At 62.2% G+C, this 17,815-nt stretch overlaps 2 protein-coding genes across 4 annotated transcripts; one reads left to right on the top strand and one right to left on the bottom strand.

Annotated features, from left to right (window-relative positions):
• Positions 1-1,617: 1,617 nt before the first annotated feature.
• Positions 1,618-8,742, bottom strand: KCNJ10 (potassium inwardly rectifying channel subfamily J member 10). The gene is made up of 2 exons (XM_058821925.1): positions 8,699-8,742; positions 1,618-2,777 (listed from the first exon to the last, which is right to left on the bottom strand). The coding sequence occupies exon 2, from the start codon at positions 2,775-2,777 to the stop codon at positions 1,638-1,640; it is 1,140 nt and encodes a 379-aa protein (XP_058677908.1). The 5' UTR covers positions 8,699-8,742; the 3' UTR covers positions 1,618-1,637.
• Positions 8,743-12,202: 3,460 nt separating this feature from the next.
• On the top strand, positions 12,203-16,679 carry KCNJ9 (potassium inwardly rectifying channel subfamily J member 9). Of its 3 annotated transcripts, none has more exons than XM_058821921.1 (3): positions 12,203-12,433; positions 13,090-14,032; positions 15,403-16,679. In XM_058821921.1, the coding sequence occupies exons 2-3, from the start codon at positions 13,099-13,101 to the stop codon at positions 15,711-15,713; spliced, it is 1,245 nt and encodes a 414-aa protein (XP_058677904.1). In that variant the 5' UTR covers positions 12,203-12,433; positions 13,090-13,098; the 3' UTR covers positions 15,714-16,679. The 3 variants fall into 3 exon arrangements, with proteins under 3 accessions (XP_058677904.1, XP_058677906.1, XP_058677905.1); XM_058821923.1 differs by lacking the exon at positions 15,403-16,679 and adding an exon at positions 14,448-14,640; XM_058821922.1 differs by lacking the exon at positions 12,203-12,433 and having other exon boundaries at positions 13,079-14,032.
• Positions 16,680-17,815: the final 1,136 nt, after the last annotated feature.

The raw sequence follows: 17,815 nt of genomic DNA, 5'->3' as shown, positions 1-17,815 counted from the left end.
CCCCCGCCCCCAAACCGAGCTCGGGCCCCCCTCCCCCAACCAAGGGATGGGGGAGGGGCGGTTTTGGTGTGGGGGGGGGTCCCGCTCCTTCCTCATTACCGACACCTTTAATTAGTGGCACTAATTGCCCCGGCGCGGGGGGGCCGCGTTAATGGCGGGGTCTACGTTAAGCAGCAGCGACGGGCGGGGGGGGGGGGAGGGGACACGGTGGCCTCGATTATCGGTGACACCCCCGGGGGGACCCCGCGACACCGCCCGGAGGGGGGGGGGGGCACAGGGAGGGGCTCCAGCGCTTGGGGGGGGGGCGGGGAGGGGACTCCTGCCTCAGTTTCCCCTGGCGGGGGGGGGAGCAGCGGCGCCCTGGGGGTGGTGACACCTCCAAGGGTGGTGAAACCTCCAGGGCTTGGTGACAATTCTAGGCATTGGTGGCACTTTGGGGCTGGTGGCACCTCCAGGCGTTGGTGGCACCTCCAGGGGACTCCAGGGGTGGCGGCACCTCCATGGGTTGGTGGCAATTCTAGGCATTGGTGGCACCTCCAAGGGGTTAGTGACACCTCCAGGGGCTGGTGGCATCTCCACAGGGGTTGGTGGCACCTCCAGGGGTTGGTGACACCTTGGGACTGGTGGCACCTCCAAGGGTTGGTGACACCTCCAGGGGTTGGTGGCACCTCCACAGTGGTTGGTGGCACTCCAGGGGTTGGTGGCACTTTGGGGCACCAGGGACTGGTGTCACCTCCAGGGAATGGTGCCATCTTAGGGCTGGTGGCATCTCCAGGGGCTGGTGTCACCTCCAGGCATGATGGCATCTCCAGGAGTGGTGGCACCTCCAGATGGTGGCACTTTCAGGGCTTAGCGACACTTCCAGGCACTGGTGGAATCTTGGCTGGTGGCTCTTCTGGGCGTTGGTGACACTATTAGAGACTGGTGGCATTTTGGGCCTGGCAGCGCCTCCAGATGTTGGCGACACCTCCAGGGGTGGGTGACACTTTGGGACTGGTGGCAGCTCCAGACATTTGTGTCCCCTTGGGGCTGGTGACACTTCCAGGCTTGGTAGCACTCTGAGACTGGTGGCACCTCCAGGGCTGGTGACACCTCCAGATATTGGTGTCCCCTTGAATCAGTGACACCTCCAGATGTTGGTGATGTTGGTGTCCCTTTGGAGCTGGTGGCACCTCCAGGGCTGGTGACACCTCCAGATGTTGATGGCCGTTTGGGGCTGGTGTCCCTTTGGGGCTGATGGTGCCTCCAGTGCTGGTGACACCACCAGATGCTGGTGTCCCCTTGAATCCAATGACACCTCCAGATGTTGGTGTCCCTTTGGGGCTGGTGGCACCTCCAGGGCTGGTGACACCTCCACATGTTGGTGTCCCCTTGAATCAGTGACACCTCCAGATGCTGATGTCCCTTTGGGGCTGGTGGCACCGCCATTTGTTGGTGTCCCTTTGGGGCTGGGGACATCCCCAGATGTTGCTGTCCCCTTGAATCCAATGACACCCCAAGATGTTTGCGCCCCCCTGACCCTGGCGACACCTCCAGCCACAGCGCCACCTCCACGTTCCACCACCACCCCCTCGCTCCGCCACCACCCCTCACCGTAGTGCCACCCCGGCTCCGACGTCACCTCCGTGTCCCCCATTTCAGACGTTGCTGATGCGGACGCTGAGCGGGGCCCCCTCCCCGTCCCGCTCGGCCTCGCGCAGCGACTCCTCCAGCTTGACCTTCTCGGGGTCCCCGAACCGCACGGCCTCGTGGTGACAGCACGGCGCCGCCACCTTCACCACGCGGTCGAAGAGGCTGAAGTCGGCCACGTACTTGCCGCTGGCCGACAGCGAGATGGCCGGCGTGAACTCGTAGCCCCACAGGATCTCCTCGGGCAGGTAGGACGTGCGCACCTGGCACGTGGCGCTGGTGGACTCCACGGTGCCGCTCAGGATGACCACCAGCTCGAAGTCGCCGTCACCCGAGCGCAGGGACACGTCCCGCAGCGGGCTGGCCTCGTCCACCACGTGGTAGAAGGTCAGCGGGAGGATGAGGAAGGGGCTGTCCGAGGACGTGTCCACCTGGAAGTCCACGTTGAGCTGGTTGAGGCGCACGCTCTCGCCCTCCTTGGTCAGGTGGGTCTGCAGCAGCTTGCCGGTGACCTGGCAGCCGATCAGGAGGCTCTTCCTCATGTTGGCCACGCGGATCATCAGGCAGGTCTTGCCGTCGTGCTGCGCCACCACAGCGTTCTGGCTGAACTTGATGGTCTCGGCGCGCTTCTTGGGCCGCGCGATCTTGGCCAGGAAGGTGCCGGTGATGAAGATCTCCAGGATGGTGGTGAGCACCAGCTGGGTGATGAGCAGCACGATGGCCAGCGGGCACTCCTCGCTGATGTAGCGGAAGCCGTAGCCGATGGTGGTCTGCGACTCGAGGGAGAAGAGGAAGGCGCCGGTGAGCGTGTGCACCTGCATCACGCACGGCGTGTGGTTGGCGGGCGGCTCGAACTCCAGCAGGTCGCCGTGCGCCGCCGCCACCAGGTACCACACCACGCCGAAGGCGAACCAGGTGCCGGCGAAGGTGGCGGAGAAGAGCAGGAGCTTGTAGCGCCACTGGAGGTCGATGAAGGTGGTCCACAGGTCCTTGAGGTACAGGAAGCGCTTGTCCGAGATGTGCTCCATGCGCACGTTGCTGCGGCCGTCCTTGGTCAGCACGCGGCGCCGCCGCAGCCCCGGCCCCATCAGGGGGCGGCTGTCGGTCTGCGTGGTCTGGCTGTAGTACACCTTGGTGGAGGACGTCATCTGCGGGACAGGTGAGGGACAGGTGGGGATAGGTGAGGGACAGGTGAGGGACATGGAGGAGATCATCTATGGGGACACAGGGACGGGTGAGAGACAGGTAGAGAATGTCATCTGCAGGGACACGGGGACAGGTGAGGGACAGGTAAAGGATAAATGGAGGGGATCATCAGTGGGGACATGTGAGGGACAGGTAGAGAATGTCATCTGTGGGGACACATGGAGACAGGTGAGGGACAGGTGGAGGAGATATCTGGGGGGACACAGGGACACATGAGGGACAGGTGGGGGACAAATGGAGGAGATCGTCTGCAGGGACAGGTGAGGGACAGGTGAGGGACAGGTGGAGGAGATCATCTGGGGGGACACAGGGACACATGAGGGACAGGTGGGGGACAAATGGAGGAGATCGTCTGCAGGGACAGGTGAGGGACAGGTAGAGACTGTCATCTGCAGGGACATGGGGACAGGTGAGGGACAGGGGAGGGACAGGTGGGGGACAAATGGAGAAGATCGTCTGCAGGGACACGGGAACAGAGGAGGGACAGGTGAGGGACAGGGGAAGGACAGTTGAGGGGGTGATCAAGGGGGACACAGGGACAGGTGAGGGACAGGTGAGGGACAAGTGGAGAGGGGAATCTGCAGAGGATAGAGGGACAGGTGAGGGACAGGTGTGGCAGTGATCAAAGGTGACACGGGGGACATGTGAGAGACATATGGAGAACATCATCTGTGGGGACATGGGGACACGTGAGGGACTGGGGAGGGACAGGTGAGGGGGCCATCAAAGGGGACACAGGGACAGATGAGGGACAGATGGAGGACGACATCACGGGGGGAATCGGGGGGGTCTTCCCTCTAACTGTCCATCCCCACATCCCTCTGTCCATCCCCATGTCCCTCCACGTGCTCCCCCATTCTCAAATCCCTTGGTGTCCCCTCAGTGTCCCTTCTGTGTCCCCCCCCTGTCCCCCCTGTCCCCCCCTGTCCCCTGGCAGCTCCGGTGGTGACCGTGGAAGTGTCCCGGGCGTCCGGGAGGAAGAGGAAGGCGATGAATGGGGGGTGACAGGGACAAACGGCCGATGGCAGCGCCAGGCGCCTCCCCGGTGTCCCCGTGTCCCCGTGTCCCGGTGTCCCCATCCCAAAAAGGCCCTTTCAGCCCCCGCCAGCCCCTGGCCCTGCCACCGTTTCCGCCACGGAAGGGGCAGCGTGCCGGGGACACGGGGACACCGGGGGTGGTGGCACCACGGGGAGGTCTCCTTGGAGCACGGTGTCCCCGTGGCGGCCAAGGCTGGGGGACACGAGTGGCACTGCCACCGTCAGAGAAATGTCCTGGATGGGACAGGGACAGCCGGGACAGAGGGGACAGCGGTGTCCCCAAAGAGGGGACGCGGAGCTGCTCCTTCACAGAGGGGCTGGGGGGGTCCCTGAGGCCACTGTGTCCCCTCAGAGCCACCATGTCCCCACAGAGCCACCGTGTCCCCAGAGCCACCGAGTTCCCAGAGCTCACCATGTCCCCAAAGCCACTGGGTGTCCCCAAAGCCACCATGTGTCCTGGAGCTGTTGGGGTCCCCAGAGCCCCCCCCCGTCCCTGGAGCCTCTGTGTTCCCCAAGAGCCACCCTGTCCCCAAGGACACCACCTGTCCTGGAGCTGCTGAGGGTCCCCAGAGCCCCCCATGTCCCCAAAGCCACCATGTCCCCAAAGCCACCACCTGTCCCAGAGCTGCTGGGGGTCCCCAGAACCCCTCATGTCCCCAGAACCCCCCATGTCCCTGGAGCCACTGTGTCCCCCAAGATCCACCATGCCCCCAAAGCCACCACCTGTCCCAGAGCTGCTGGGGGTCCCCAGAGCCCCCCATGTCCCCAAAGCCACCATGTCCCCACCCCCTGCTTTGGGCGTCTCTGCACACCCCTGCCCCCCTCTAGGGTGGAGCCAACTCCCCTTTTTATTCTCCTGACCCCCCCCTTTCTCCCCCCCACCCCCCATTTTTGGTCTCCCCACCCCCCCGCCCCATTTTCGGGGTCCCCGCCCCCTCGGAGGGCCCCGCGTGCCCCCCGTGCCCCCCGGGCGTGCTCCGGTGCCCGGACACGATTCGGGACAAGCCGCAGCTTGTTCCCGGTGCCCGCGGCACAACCGGTTACCCATTAACCCCCCCCTACACCCTCCCCGTGCCTCAGTTTCCCCTCGGGGGGTTCTGGTCACTTTGGGGGTCACCGCAAAGGCCCGGCCCTACATGGGGGGGGGTACAGGAGGACTGAGGGGGGGCCCCAGGGACGCGTCCCCGTTCCCCGCGTCCCGCTGGCACCGGCGGCGCGGGCACCGTTCCCACGGCACGGCGGTGCCAGGCGTGACCGGGCACCCCGCCAGCAGCGCCCCCCCCAAACTGGGGCGCGGGGCTGCTCCGAACTGGGGTAACTGGGATTTGGGGGGGATAGGGAGCGGTCCCACAGCCCCGCGGAGGGGTCCCCGAATTGAGGAGGGGGGCGCGGGGTGGGTGAGGCGGGGGTGGAGGCGGGGGTGGCGGTGGGGTGGCGGTGGCGGGGGGGGGACAGGGACGGGGACAGGGACAGTGGGGCCATTGTGCGGCCGGAGCCGAGGTTTCAATGGGGCTGGCGGGGGGACAAAGGCGCTTTGACGGAGCCCTCGTTAAGATGCAGAGCCCCGCGCGACACCGCCACCGCCAGCGCGGGGGTCCCGGGGGGCCCGCGACACCGCCAGGGCCAGCGAGGGGACACCGGGACCCCCATGGCTGATGGCACTGCCACCAATAGGGTCACAGGGACCCCCATGGCTGATGGCACTGTCACTGAGGGGGGCACGGGGACCCCCATGGTTGATGGCACTGTCACTGAGGGGGGCACAGGAACTTCCCACTGTCACTGAGGGGGCACAGGGACCCCCATGGTTGATGGCACTGTCACTGAGGGGGGCACAGGAACCTCCCACTGTCACCTAGAGGGGCACAGGGACCCCCATGGTTGATGGCACTGCCATCGAGAGGGTCACAGGAACCTCCCACTGTCACTAACAGGGACACAGGGACCCCCATGGTTAATGCCACTGTCACCAAGGGGGCACAGCGACCCCCATGGCTGATGGCACTGCCACCAATAGGGGCATGGGGACCCCCATGGTTAATGCCACTGTCACCCAGGGGGGGCCCGTGACATTGCCACTGCCACCTAGGGGACACAGGGACCCCCATGGCTGATGGCAATGTCACCGAGGAGACACAGGGACCCCCATGGCTGATGGCACTGCCACTGATGGGGGGCCTGTGACACTGCCAGGGCCACCAAGGGGGACACATGGTTAATGACACTGCCACCAAGAGGGGCACAAGGACCTCCCCCCATGGTTACTGTCACTGTCACCACAGGGGTCCCCTGCCATTGCCGGGCCCCCGTGGGGGCACAGGGACCCCCATTGTTACTGTCACTGTCACCACACGGGGCCCCCATCACCCACCCCAGTGTGGGTCTCAGAGGTCCCTGTCACTCTCACTGCCACTGTCCCAGAGGTTTCCTGTCACTGCTACAGTCACCACAGGGGTCCGGTGGCTCCTCTGTCACTGTCAATGCCCACAGGCGGGATAACCCACACCTGAGATAACCCACAGCCGGGATAACCCACACCGGGTATAATCCACACCTGGGATAATCCATACCTGGGACACTTCGAATAACCCACACAGGGGATAACCCAAATTCTGAGGTAACCCACACCTGGGACACTCAGAATAACCCACACCCAGGATTACCCACAATAACCCACACCTGGGATAAACCACACCCAGGATAATTCACAACTGGGATAACTCACACCTGGGACAGTTCACACGTGGGATAATCCACACCGGGGATAGTCTACATCCAGGACAATCCAAATTCCAGGATAACCTACAGCTGAAATAACCCACTCCCAGAATAACCCATACCCAGAATAACCCACATCCAGGATAACCCACAGCCAGGATAACCCACATCCAGGACAACCCACAGCTGGGTTAACCAAAATTCCAGGATAACCCACATTCCAGGATAAACCTCACTTGGAATAACCCACACCTGGGATAATCCATACCTGGGACACTTTGAATAACCCACACAGGGGATAACCCACACGTGGGATAACGCAAATTCTGGGATAACCCATACCTGGGACACTCAGAATAACCCACGCCCAGGATAACCCACACTTGGGATAATGCACACCCAGGTTAGCCCACACCTGGGATAATGCACACCCAGGATAATCCACATCCAGGATAACCCAAATTCTGCGATAACCCACACCTGGGACATTCAGAATAACCCACACCTGCAATAACTCATATCTGGGATAACCTACACCTGGTTAATGTGGGTTAACCTTGGGATAACCCAAATTCCAGGATAACCCACAGCAAGGATAACCCACATCTGGGATAACCAACATTCCAGGATAACCCACAGCAAGGATAACCCACATCTGGGATAACCAACATTCCAGGATAACCCACACCTGGGATAACCAACATTCCAGGATGACCCACACCCAGGATAACCCACAGCTGGGATAATTCAAATTCTGGGATAACCCACACCTGGGATAATTCAAATTCTGGGATTACCCACACCTGGGATAACCAACCCAGGATAAACCACACCCAGAATAACCAACCCAGGATAACCCACACCCAGAATAACCCATACCCAGGATAACTCATACCCAGAATAACCCATACCCAGGATAACTCACACCCAGAATAACCCACACCTGGGATAACCCACACCTGGGACATGGGGATAAAAGGGTGGGGGGATGTGGGGACACAGCAATATGGGGACACAGGGATAAAGGGACAAGGGCCTTGGGGATGTAGGACCTAGGGATGTGTGACATGGGGCACAGGGGACACCGGAATATGGGGGCACCGGGATACAGGGAAATAGGGACATGGGGACATGGGGATATGGGGACACAGAGATGGGACACAGGGAACACAGGGATATGGGGACACCAGGATACAGGAAAATGGGGACACCGAGACACGGCGATAGAGGGATGGGGGACACAGGGATTCAGGGACATGGGGATTGGGGATATGGGGACATGGGGATAAAGGGACAGGGGCCTTGGGGACATCAGACCTGGGGATACATGACATGGGGACGTGGGATGGAGGAACATGGGGACATGGGGACAATGGGATATGTGAGAATATGAGGAAATGGGGACATGGCAACAGGGAATGGGGCCATGGGGACACTGGGATATTTGAGAATGGATATCCCATTTCCTGGGGACACAGGGACAGGGGGCCATGGGGATATGGGGACACAGGGACAGAGTGGTACGTGACATGGGGACACTGGGATATGGGGACATGGGAATATGGGTACATGGGGAAACAGGAACACAGGGATTTGGGAATATGGGGATATACGGTGGTATGTGGAACATGGGGATCCAGGGACAGGGTGGTACGTGACATGGGGACATCAGGACATGGGGACACTGGGATATGGGAATATGGGAACATCAGGACACGGGGATATGGGATATGGAGACACTGGGATACGGGGACATGGGGATCCAGGGACACAGGGACATCAGGACATGGGGACACACAGGAACGAGGACATGGCAATGTGGGCCACCAGGATTTGGGGACGTGGGCATGAGGGACTTGGGGACACAGCGATTTGGGGACCAGTGATGGGTGGACACAGGGACAGGGGGACTTGGCCTCACGGGTGATGGCGACACAAGGATGTGGGGACATCGGAGCTGCGGTGCCACCAGGGGGGGGACAAGGGGTCTCAGGGTCCCCTCTACAGCCCCGGTGCCATCCCGGCACCACCGCCCGGTGCCCGCCGCCCTCGGGACCCCCCGGGAGGGGACGGGGGACCCCCGGGGACCCCCCCCGGGCCGCCCTTACCTTGCTGGGGGGGTCGCGGGTCCCGCCGTGCTCAGCCCGGCCGGCTCCCCATGGGCTTTATGGCTCGGCGGGGCCGCGGCGGCGGGACGGGCACCCCCCCCCCCCCCCGCGGAACCGGGGAGGAGCCGCCGGGGGCGGGCCGGGGGTTAATGGGGTGGAAAAGGAGCCGGCCGGCACCGGGTCACGTTACCGGGCACGGGGGGGCACCGGGGGACCCCGCCCGCGGGCACCGGCACCGCCATGGGGGCACCGGGGGGGATGGGGGGGTGCGGGCATCGGGACTGGCAATGGGGGGTCCGGTGGGGGCACCGGGGGTCTCGGCGGTGTCCCCCTGGCGCTGGCACCGGCATTGAGGGTCCCGGTGGGGTTATCCAGGCATTGGCACCGGCACTGCGGGCCGCGCCGGGGGCACCGAGGGTCTCATAGGGGTCTCTTGGGATTCGGTGCCTCCAAAAGGGGTCCCGGAGGGTCGGGGCAGGGTCGTGAGACCACCGGGAGTGCCTGGGGCTACACCGTGTGTCTGTGGGTCAGTGTCTGTGTGTCCGTAGGTGACTGGTCAGTGTGTCTGTGTGTCCGTGTGTCCGTGGGTGGATGGTCAGTGTGTTCGTGTGTCCGTGGGTCCACGTGTGGATGGTCAGTGTGTCCATGGGTAGCTGGTCAGTGTCCGTGTGTCCATGTCCATGTGTCCGTGGGTGGATGGTCAGTGTGTCCATGGGTCAGTGTGTCTGTGTGTCCGTGTGTCTGTGGGTGGATGGTCAGTGTGTCCGTATGTCCATGGGCCAGTGTCCGTATGTCCTTGTGTCCATGAGTGGTTGATCAGTGTGTTGGTCAGTGTGTCCATGTGTCCGTGTGTCCATGAGTCAGTGTCCGTATGTCCATGAGTGGCTGGTCACTGTGTCCATGTGTCCATGTGTCTGTGTGTCTGTGGGTGGCTGGTCAGTGTCCGTGTGTCCATGGGTCAGTGTCCGTGTGTCCGTGGGTGGATGGTCAATGTGTTGGTCAGTGTGTCCGTGTGTCTGTGGGTGGATGGTCAGTATGTCCATGTGTCCGTGTGTCCATGGGTCAGTGTCCATATGTCTATGTGTCCGTGTGTCCATGGGTGGCTGGTCAGTATGTCCGTACATCCGTGTGTCTGTGTGTCCGTGTGTGGATGGTCAGTGTGTCCGCGGATGGTCAGTGTGTCTGTATGTGTGTGGATGGTCAGTGTGTCCGTGTGTCCATGTGTGGATGGTCAGTGTGTCCGTGGATGGTCAGTGTGTCTGTATGTCCGTGGATGGTCAGTGTGTCCGTGTCCATGTGTGGATGGTCAGTATAACCGCGTGTCAGTGTGTCCGTGTGTCCATGTGTGGATGGTCAGTGTGTCCGTGGATGGTCAGTGTGTCCGTGTGTCCATGTGTGGATGGTCAGTGTGTCCATGGATGGTCAGTGTGTCTGTATGTCCGTGGATGGTCAGTGTGTCCGTGTGTCCGTGTGCGGATGGTCAGTGTGTCCGTGTGTCCATGTGTGGATGGTCAGTGTGTCCATGGATGGTCAGTGTGTCTGTATGTCCGTGGATGGTCAGTGTGTCCGTGTGTCCGTGTGCGGATGGTCAGTGTGTCCGTGTGTCCATGTGTCCGTGGATGGTCAGTGTGTCCGTGTGTCCATGTGTGGATGGTCAGTGTGTCCATGTGTCCATGTGTCTGTGGATGGTCAGTATATCTGCGTGTCCGTGTGTCCGTGTGTCCATGTGTGGATGGTCAGTGTGTCCATGGATGGTCAGTGTGTCTGTATGTCCGTGGATGGTCAGTGTGTCCGTGTGTCCATGTGCGGATGGTCAGTGTGTCCGTGGATGGTCAGTGTGTCCGTGTCCATGTGCGGATGGTCAGTGTGTCCGTGGATGGTCAGTGTGTCTGTATGTCCGTGGATGGTCAGTGTGTCCGTGGATGGTCAGTATGTCCGTGTGTCCGTGTGTCCATGTGTGGATGGTCAGTGTGTCCGTGGATGGTCAGTGTGTCTGTATGTCCATGGATGGTCAGTGTGTCCGTGTGTCCATGTGTGGATGGTCAGTGTGTCCGTGTGTCCATGTGCGGATGGTCAGTGTGTCCATGGGTGGTCAGTGTGTCTGTATGTCCGTGGATGGTCAGTGTGTCCGTGTGTCCATGTGTGGATGGTCAGTATATCCGCGTGTCCGTGTGTCCGTGGCTGCCCCACGCCAGCCCCGTCCCGGCCGCCCCGGAGCCACAAAGATCCTTTGTCCACCCTGGGGGGGAGGGGCGGGCGAGTGACCGCGGGGGCGGGGCTACCGAGGGGGGGTGGGGCCTATCAGTGGACCCCCTCCGGGCTAATGAGGGGCTCTGGGCTAATGAGGGGGGGTCTGGGCTAATGAGGGGGGGCTGGGTTAATGAGGGGGGGCTGGGTTAATGAGGGGGTGCTATGGGTTAATGAGGGGGCTCTGGGCTAGTGAGTGGGGGCTCATTAATGAGAGGGGTTCTGGGCTAATGAGGGAGGTCTGGGCTAATGAGGGGGTCTGGGCTAATGAGGGGGGGAGGGGCTGAGGCGGGGAGGGGGCTGGGCTAATGACGGCACCCCCAGGCTAATTATGGGGGGGGGGGGGGCGCCGAGCCGAGGGAGCGACCGGCAGCCCTGGGCCAGCGCAGGGACCCCTGGGCTAATTAATGGAGGGCTAATTAATGAAGGGCTAATGATGGGGGGGGGGGGGCTGTGATAATTCGGGGGGTGCAGCTGAGCCCGGGGGTCGGGGGGGGGGCTGGGCTAATGAGGAGCCCCCCCGATTAATTATTTTGGGGGGGTTGCGCTGATGATGGGGGGTTTGTGCTAATTTTGGGGTTGTTGCGCTAATTTTGGGGGGGTTGCGCTGATGGTGGGGGCGAAGCCGATCCCGGGGGGGGGGGGTTGGGCTGTCGCTGGCCACCCCCGGGCCGGGTGTCCGTGCTGTGGGGGGGGTGCCGGGGGGGGGCGGGGGCTCCCGGTATTTTTATCCGAGCGCGGCCGTTGCCGGGGAACGGAACGGGGCGGGGGGGGGGGACACGGAGAGCGCGGAGCGAGCGGGGCTGCGGCAGCGGTGAGAGCGGGCGGGGGGGCGAGGGGAGACCCCCGAACCGGGCCGGGCACCCCTAAACCCGACTACACCCCCCAAAATCCGGCCGTGTCCCCCCCGAACACGGCCGTGTCCCCCCAAACCCGGCCGGGCCCCCCCAAACCCGGTTATACCCCCCAAAACCAACTGGGCCCCCCTCAAACCCAACCGGGACCCCCAAACGCGGTTAAGCCCCCCCCCCCAAACCCGGCTATGACCCTTCCGAACACAGCCGTGCCCCCCCCAAAACCGGCTGTGCCCCCCAAATCCAGTCGGGCCCCCCAAACCCAGGAATGAATGGGGAGGGAGGGAGGAATTGGGGGTGGTGCTTTAGGGACCCCCCCCAAATCGGGGCACATGCGTGTGTAAAGGGGGGGTTGGGGAGGGTGGGGGTGCGCGCGTGACACGAGCGTGCATGAGCGTGTGAGCTTGGGGTGAGTGTGCAAGGGGGGAGCTCGGTGAGTGTGCAAGGCCCTGTCCCAGTTCCCCCCAGTTTGAGATCTCCATCTCCCATTTCCCCATCCCAGTCCCCCCAGTTTGGGGGTGCAACCCTCACATTCCTTCCCAGTCCCCCCAGTCTGAGGGCTCCATCCCCCCATCTCAGTTCCCCCAGTCTGGAGGGACCATCCCAACCTCCATGACCATCCCAACCTCCCCAGGTTGGTGCTTCCACCCTCCCATTCTCCCCATCCCAGTGCCCCCAGTGTGAGGGTTCCATCCCCCCATTCCCTTTTCCCAGTCCCCCAGTTTGGGGGTGCAATCCCCTCATTTCTCCCTCCCAGTTCCCCCAGTTTGGCACCTCCATCCCCCCATTCCCTCCTCCCAATCCTTGGGGGGTTGCAATCCCCTCATTCCTTCCCAGTCCCCCCCAGTTTGAGGGCTCCATCCCCCCATTCCCCCATCCCAGTCCCCCCAGTTTGGGACCTCCATTGCCCCACTCATCCCTCCCAGTTCGACCAGTTTGGCACCTCCATCCCCCCATTTCATCTTCCCAATCCCCCCAGTTTGAGGGCTCCATCTCCCCATTCCTTCCCAGTTCCCCCAGTTTGGCATCTCCATGCCCCCATTCCCTCCTCCCAGTCTTCGAGGGTGCAATCCCCCCATTCCCCCCATCCCAGTCCCCCCAGTTTGAGATGTCCAATCCCCCTATTCCTCCTTCCCAGTGCCCTCCATTTGAGGTCTCTAGTGCCCCCAGTTCCCCCAGTTTGGCACCTCCATCCACCCATTTCCTCCTCCCAGTTCACCCAGTTTGAGGTCTCCGTCCCCCCATTTACCCGTCCCAGTCCCGCCAGTTCTCACCCCCTGTCCCCCGCAGCCGCCGCCGATGGCTCAGGACAACGCCGCCTTCTGCGGGGTCCCCGAGGGGGTCCCCACGGGGGTCCCGGCTGAGGCCAAGCCCCCTCCCCAGCCCCCCCAGGCCCCCAAACGCCGCCCGTGGGGGGCCGGGGGCGCCGCGGGGGCCCAGAAGCGCCAGCGCTACGTGGAGAAGGACGGCAAGTGCAACGTGCAGCACGGCAACGTGCGCGAGACCTACCGCTACCTGACCGACATCTTCACCACCCTGGTGGACCTCAAGTGGCGCTTCAGCCTCCTCATCTTCATCCTGGCCTACGCCCTCACCTGGCTCTTCTTCGGCCTCATCTGGTGGGTCATCGCCTACAGCCGCGGCGACCTGGAGCACCTGGGCGACCACACGTGGACGCCGTGCGTCAACAACCTCAACGGCTTCGTGTCGGCCTTCCTGTTCTCCATCGAGACCGAGACCACCATCGGCTACGGCCACCGCGTCATCACGGACACGTGCCCCGAGGGCATCGTGCTGCTGCTGCTGCAGGCCATCCTGGGCTCCATGGTCAACGCCTTCATGGTGGGCTGCATGTTCGTCAAGATCTCGCAGCCCAACAAGCGCGCCGAGACGCTGGTGTTCTCCTCGCACGCCGTGGTGTCGCTGCGCGACGACCGCCTGTGCCTGATGTTCCGCGTGGGCGACCTGCGTGACTCGCACATCGTCGAGGCCTCCATCCGCGCCAAGCTCATCCAGTCCAAGCAGACGCAGGAGGGCGAGTTCATCCCGCTCGACCAGACTGACCTGAGCGTGGGCTTCGAGACCGGCGACGATCGGCTCTTCCTGGTGTCGCCGCTCATCATCAGCCACGAGATCGACGAGCGCAGCCCCTTCTGGGACGTGTCGCGGGGGCAGCTGGAGAGGGACGACTTCGAGATCGTCGTCATCCTCGAGGGCATGGTGGAGGCCACAGGTAAACGGGGTGGGGACGTCTTGGTGGGACGGGGATGGCTCGGTGGCACGGGGATGCCTCAGTGGCATGGGAACACCTTGGTGGCACATGGATGCCTCAGTGGCATGGGGATGACACGGTGGCACGTGGATGCCTTGGTGGCATGGGGACATCTCCGTGGCACATGGATGCTTTGGTGGCATGGGGACACCTTGGTGGCACAGGGATGCCTTGGTGGCATGGGGACATCTCAATGGCATGGGAATGCCTTGGTGGCATGGGAGACAGCTTGGTGGCATGGGGACACTTTGGTGATGCAGGGACACCTCAGTAGCATGGGGATGCCTTGGTGGCACATGGATGCCTTGGTGGCATGGGGACATCTCGATGGCATGGGGATGTCTCAGTGGCACAGGGACACGGTGCCTTTGTGTAGCTTCATCCATGGGGATGTCATCTCCATGAGACACATGGTCTTTGTGGGGATGTATTGTCTTCGTGGGACATGTCATCTCCATGGGACCCATCTGTGGGAGCATCTCCATGAGGACACATCATCTCTGTGGGACACATCTGTGGGAACATCTCCATGAGGATACACATCATCTCTGGGACACATCCATGAGGACACGTCCATGAGGACACATCTTCATGGGGACATCTCATCTCTGTGGGGACATCACCTCCATGGGGACCCATCACCTCCGTAAGAACATCTCCATGAGGACACATCATCTTCTTGGGGACATCTCATCTCCATGGGGACATCATCTTCTTGGGACCCATCACATCCATGGGGACACATCAGTGGGGACCTATCATCTCCACATGGATAGATGCCTTCAGGTATTGGGGTTCCCCATGCCCTGAGTGATTCAAGTATCGGGGTGCCCCAAACTCTGGGGGTTTCACAGACCCCTCCTACCAGATTTGGGGTTTCCTGTGTCCTGGATTCTTCAGGTGTTGGGGTCCCACAAGGTTCTGTGGGGTCAGGAGCCTTCGGGAATTTGGGTCCCCATCCCCAGAGTAACTCAGGAATTGGGGTCCCTGTGCCCAGAGTGACTCAGCTATCGGGGTGCCCCAAACTCTGGAGGTTTCACAGACCCCTCCTACCAGATTTGGGGTTTCCCATGTCCTGGATTCTTCAGGTGTTGGGATCCTCCCTGCCCTAAGTGACTCAGGTATTGGTGTTCCCCTGCCCCACGTGATTCAGGTATTGGGGTGCCCCAAAATCTGGGGCTTTCACAGACCCTTCTTACCAGATTTGAAGTTTCCTGTGTCCTGGATTCTTCGGGTAATGGGGTCCCCATGCCCAGAATTATTCAGGAATCGGGGTCCCCATTCCCAGAGTGACCCAGATATCGGGGTGTCCCCCACCCCGTGCCCCCCAGGGATGACGTGCCAGGCCCGCAGCTCCTACCTGGCGGACGAGGTGCTCTGGGGTCACCGTTTCACGCCGCTGCTCAGCCTGGAGGAAGGCTTCTACGAGGTGGACTACGGCGGCTTCCACCACACGGTGCCCGTGCCCACCCCGGCCTGCAGCGCCCGCCAGCTGGCGGCCGCTGCCGCCCGCCGCGATGCCCACCTGTACTGGTCCATCCCCAGCCGCCTGGACGAGGCCGCGGCCGCGGGGGGCGAGGGGGACCCCGAAATGTCCCCCCGCGAGAGCAACGGGACCTTGGCCAGCCCCGAGTCGCGGTGATGCCACCAAAATCCCCGTGTAAATAGGGAAAAATCCCCCACGTTACGGTGGCGATGGTAGGTTTGGGGTGTGAAGGTGGGTTTGGGGTGTCCGTGGGTTTGTGGGGGCAAAAGGGGACCCCAAAATCCCCCATGAGAGCAACGAGACCTTGACTAGCCCAAGGGTGGTGATGCCACCAAAATCTGGCTGTAAATAGGGAAAATCCCCCTTTTTATGATATTGGTGGTGGGTTTGGGGTGCCCATGGGTTTGTTGGGTGTCCCTGGGCTCAGGGGGCAAGGGGGACCCCAAAATCTCTCAGGAGACCAATGGGACCTTGGCCAGCCCCAAGCTGAGGTGATGCCACCAAAATCTGGGTGTAAATACTGAGAATCCTCCTTGTTATCATGGTGGTGATGGGTTTGGGGTGTCCCTGGGCTTTTTGGGGTGTCCCTGAGTTTTTGGGGGCAAGGGGGACCCCAAAATCCCCCACAAGAGCAGTGGGACCTTGGCCAGCCCCAAGCTGAGGTGATGCCACCAAAATCTGTGTGTAAATAGCAAAAGTCACCCCAGTTACGGTAGAGGTGGTGGGTTTGGGTGTCCCTGAGTTTGTGGAGACGAATGGGACCCCAAAATCTCTCAGGAGAGCAACGGGACCTTGGCCAGCCCCAAGCTGAGGTGATGCCACCAAAATCCGGGTGTAAATACTGAAAATCCCCCCTGTTATGATGGTGGTGGTGGGCTTGGGTTATCCCTGGGTTTGTGGGGGCAAAAGGGACCCCAAAATCTCTCAGGAGACCAACGGGACCTTGGCCAGCCCCAAGCTGAGGTGATGCCACCAAAATGCAGGTGTAAATAGCAAAAATCCCCCCCTCTTATGGTGTGCAGGGGTGTCCCTGGGCGAGGGGGGCGAGGGGGACCCCAAAATCGCCCAAAATCTCTCAGGAGACCAATGGGACCTTGGCCAGCCCCAAGTCGCGGTGATGATCCCAAAACACAAATTTATTTATTAAATATCCCCCCAGTTCTGATGGTGGTGGTGATTTTGGGGTGCGGGAGGTGGATTTGGGGTGTCCCTGGGTTTTTGAGGTGTCCCTGGGTTTGGAACCTCGGGGGAGGGGAAATCCAGAGGCTCCAGTGAGGAATTTGGGGTGAAATCCCAAAAACTGACCCCAAATCCTGCAGGGGTGGCAGGAAGGGGTCGGTGCCACCCCTCCGAGGACACGGGGACACCCAAAGGCGGGTTTGGGGTGTCCAAGGACATGGGAACCCCCAGGGTGGGGGTCTCATTGTCTCCCCCCCAATTTCCCCACGGGATCCCCGCCAGATTTGGGGGTTGGGGGCGGTGCTGGGGGCTGAGGAACCGAGCGGAGCCGAAAGGAGCCGAGTGCAGCCGAAAGAAGCCGAGTAGAGGCTGAAAGAAGCCGAAAGGAGCCGAAGAAATCCGGGCAGAGCCGAACCGAAGCCGAGCCGAAGCGAACTCAGCCGAAAGAACCCGAATGGGGCCGAGCCGAGCCGAAGCCGAGCCGAACGGATCCGGAAGGACCCGAATGGGGCCGAGCGAAGCCGAAAGAGACGAAAGGACCCGAATGCAGCCGAGCCGAGCCGAGGCTGAGCGGGGCCGAAAGGACCCGAACTCAGCCGAGCGGAGCCGAACGGGGACTGAGCGCCACCAAAGCCCCGCCCACCCCCTGACCCCGCCCCCTCCCCGTCGCGCGTGGGGGGCAGAGGCTGCGACCCCCCCCCAAAACCCCCAAAACCAGGGACGGCACAGGGACACCCCGAGACCCCCGCGTGTCCTTTGAGTGTGACACGCGTGTCCTTTGTGTGTCCTCTGTGTGTCCTGTCCGTGTCCTGTGTGTGACACGCGTGTCCTGCGTGTGTCCTGTCCGTGTGTCCTGTGTGTGTCACGCGTGTTGTCCCCCCCCCCGCCCCCGTGTCCCCCCGGCTGTCGCATTCCTGCCGCCCACGGGCAGCAGCTGCGCGGGCCGGGGGGCGGGCCGGGGATGGGAGGGACTGGGATGGACTGGGATGGACTGGGAGGGGGTTGTGGGGACTGGGGGAACTGGGATGGACTGGGAGGGACTGGGGAAGGGGGGGAATGGAGGCACTGGGGTGAGTGGG

This window comes from Ammospiza caudacuta, chromosome 30 (genome assembly GCF_027887145.1).
Source record: "Ammospiza caudacuta isolate bAmmCau1 chromosome 30, bAmmCau1.pri, whole genome shotgun sequence".
Lineage (NCBI taxonomy): Eukaryota > Metazoa > Chordata > Aves > Passeriformes > Passerellidae > Ammospiza > Ammospiza caudacuta.
The sequence above is the reverse complement of the archived record's forward strand: the minus strand, read 5'-3'. Positions and strand labels throughout refer to the sequence as shown.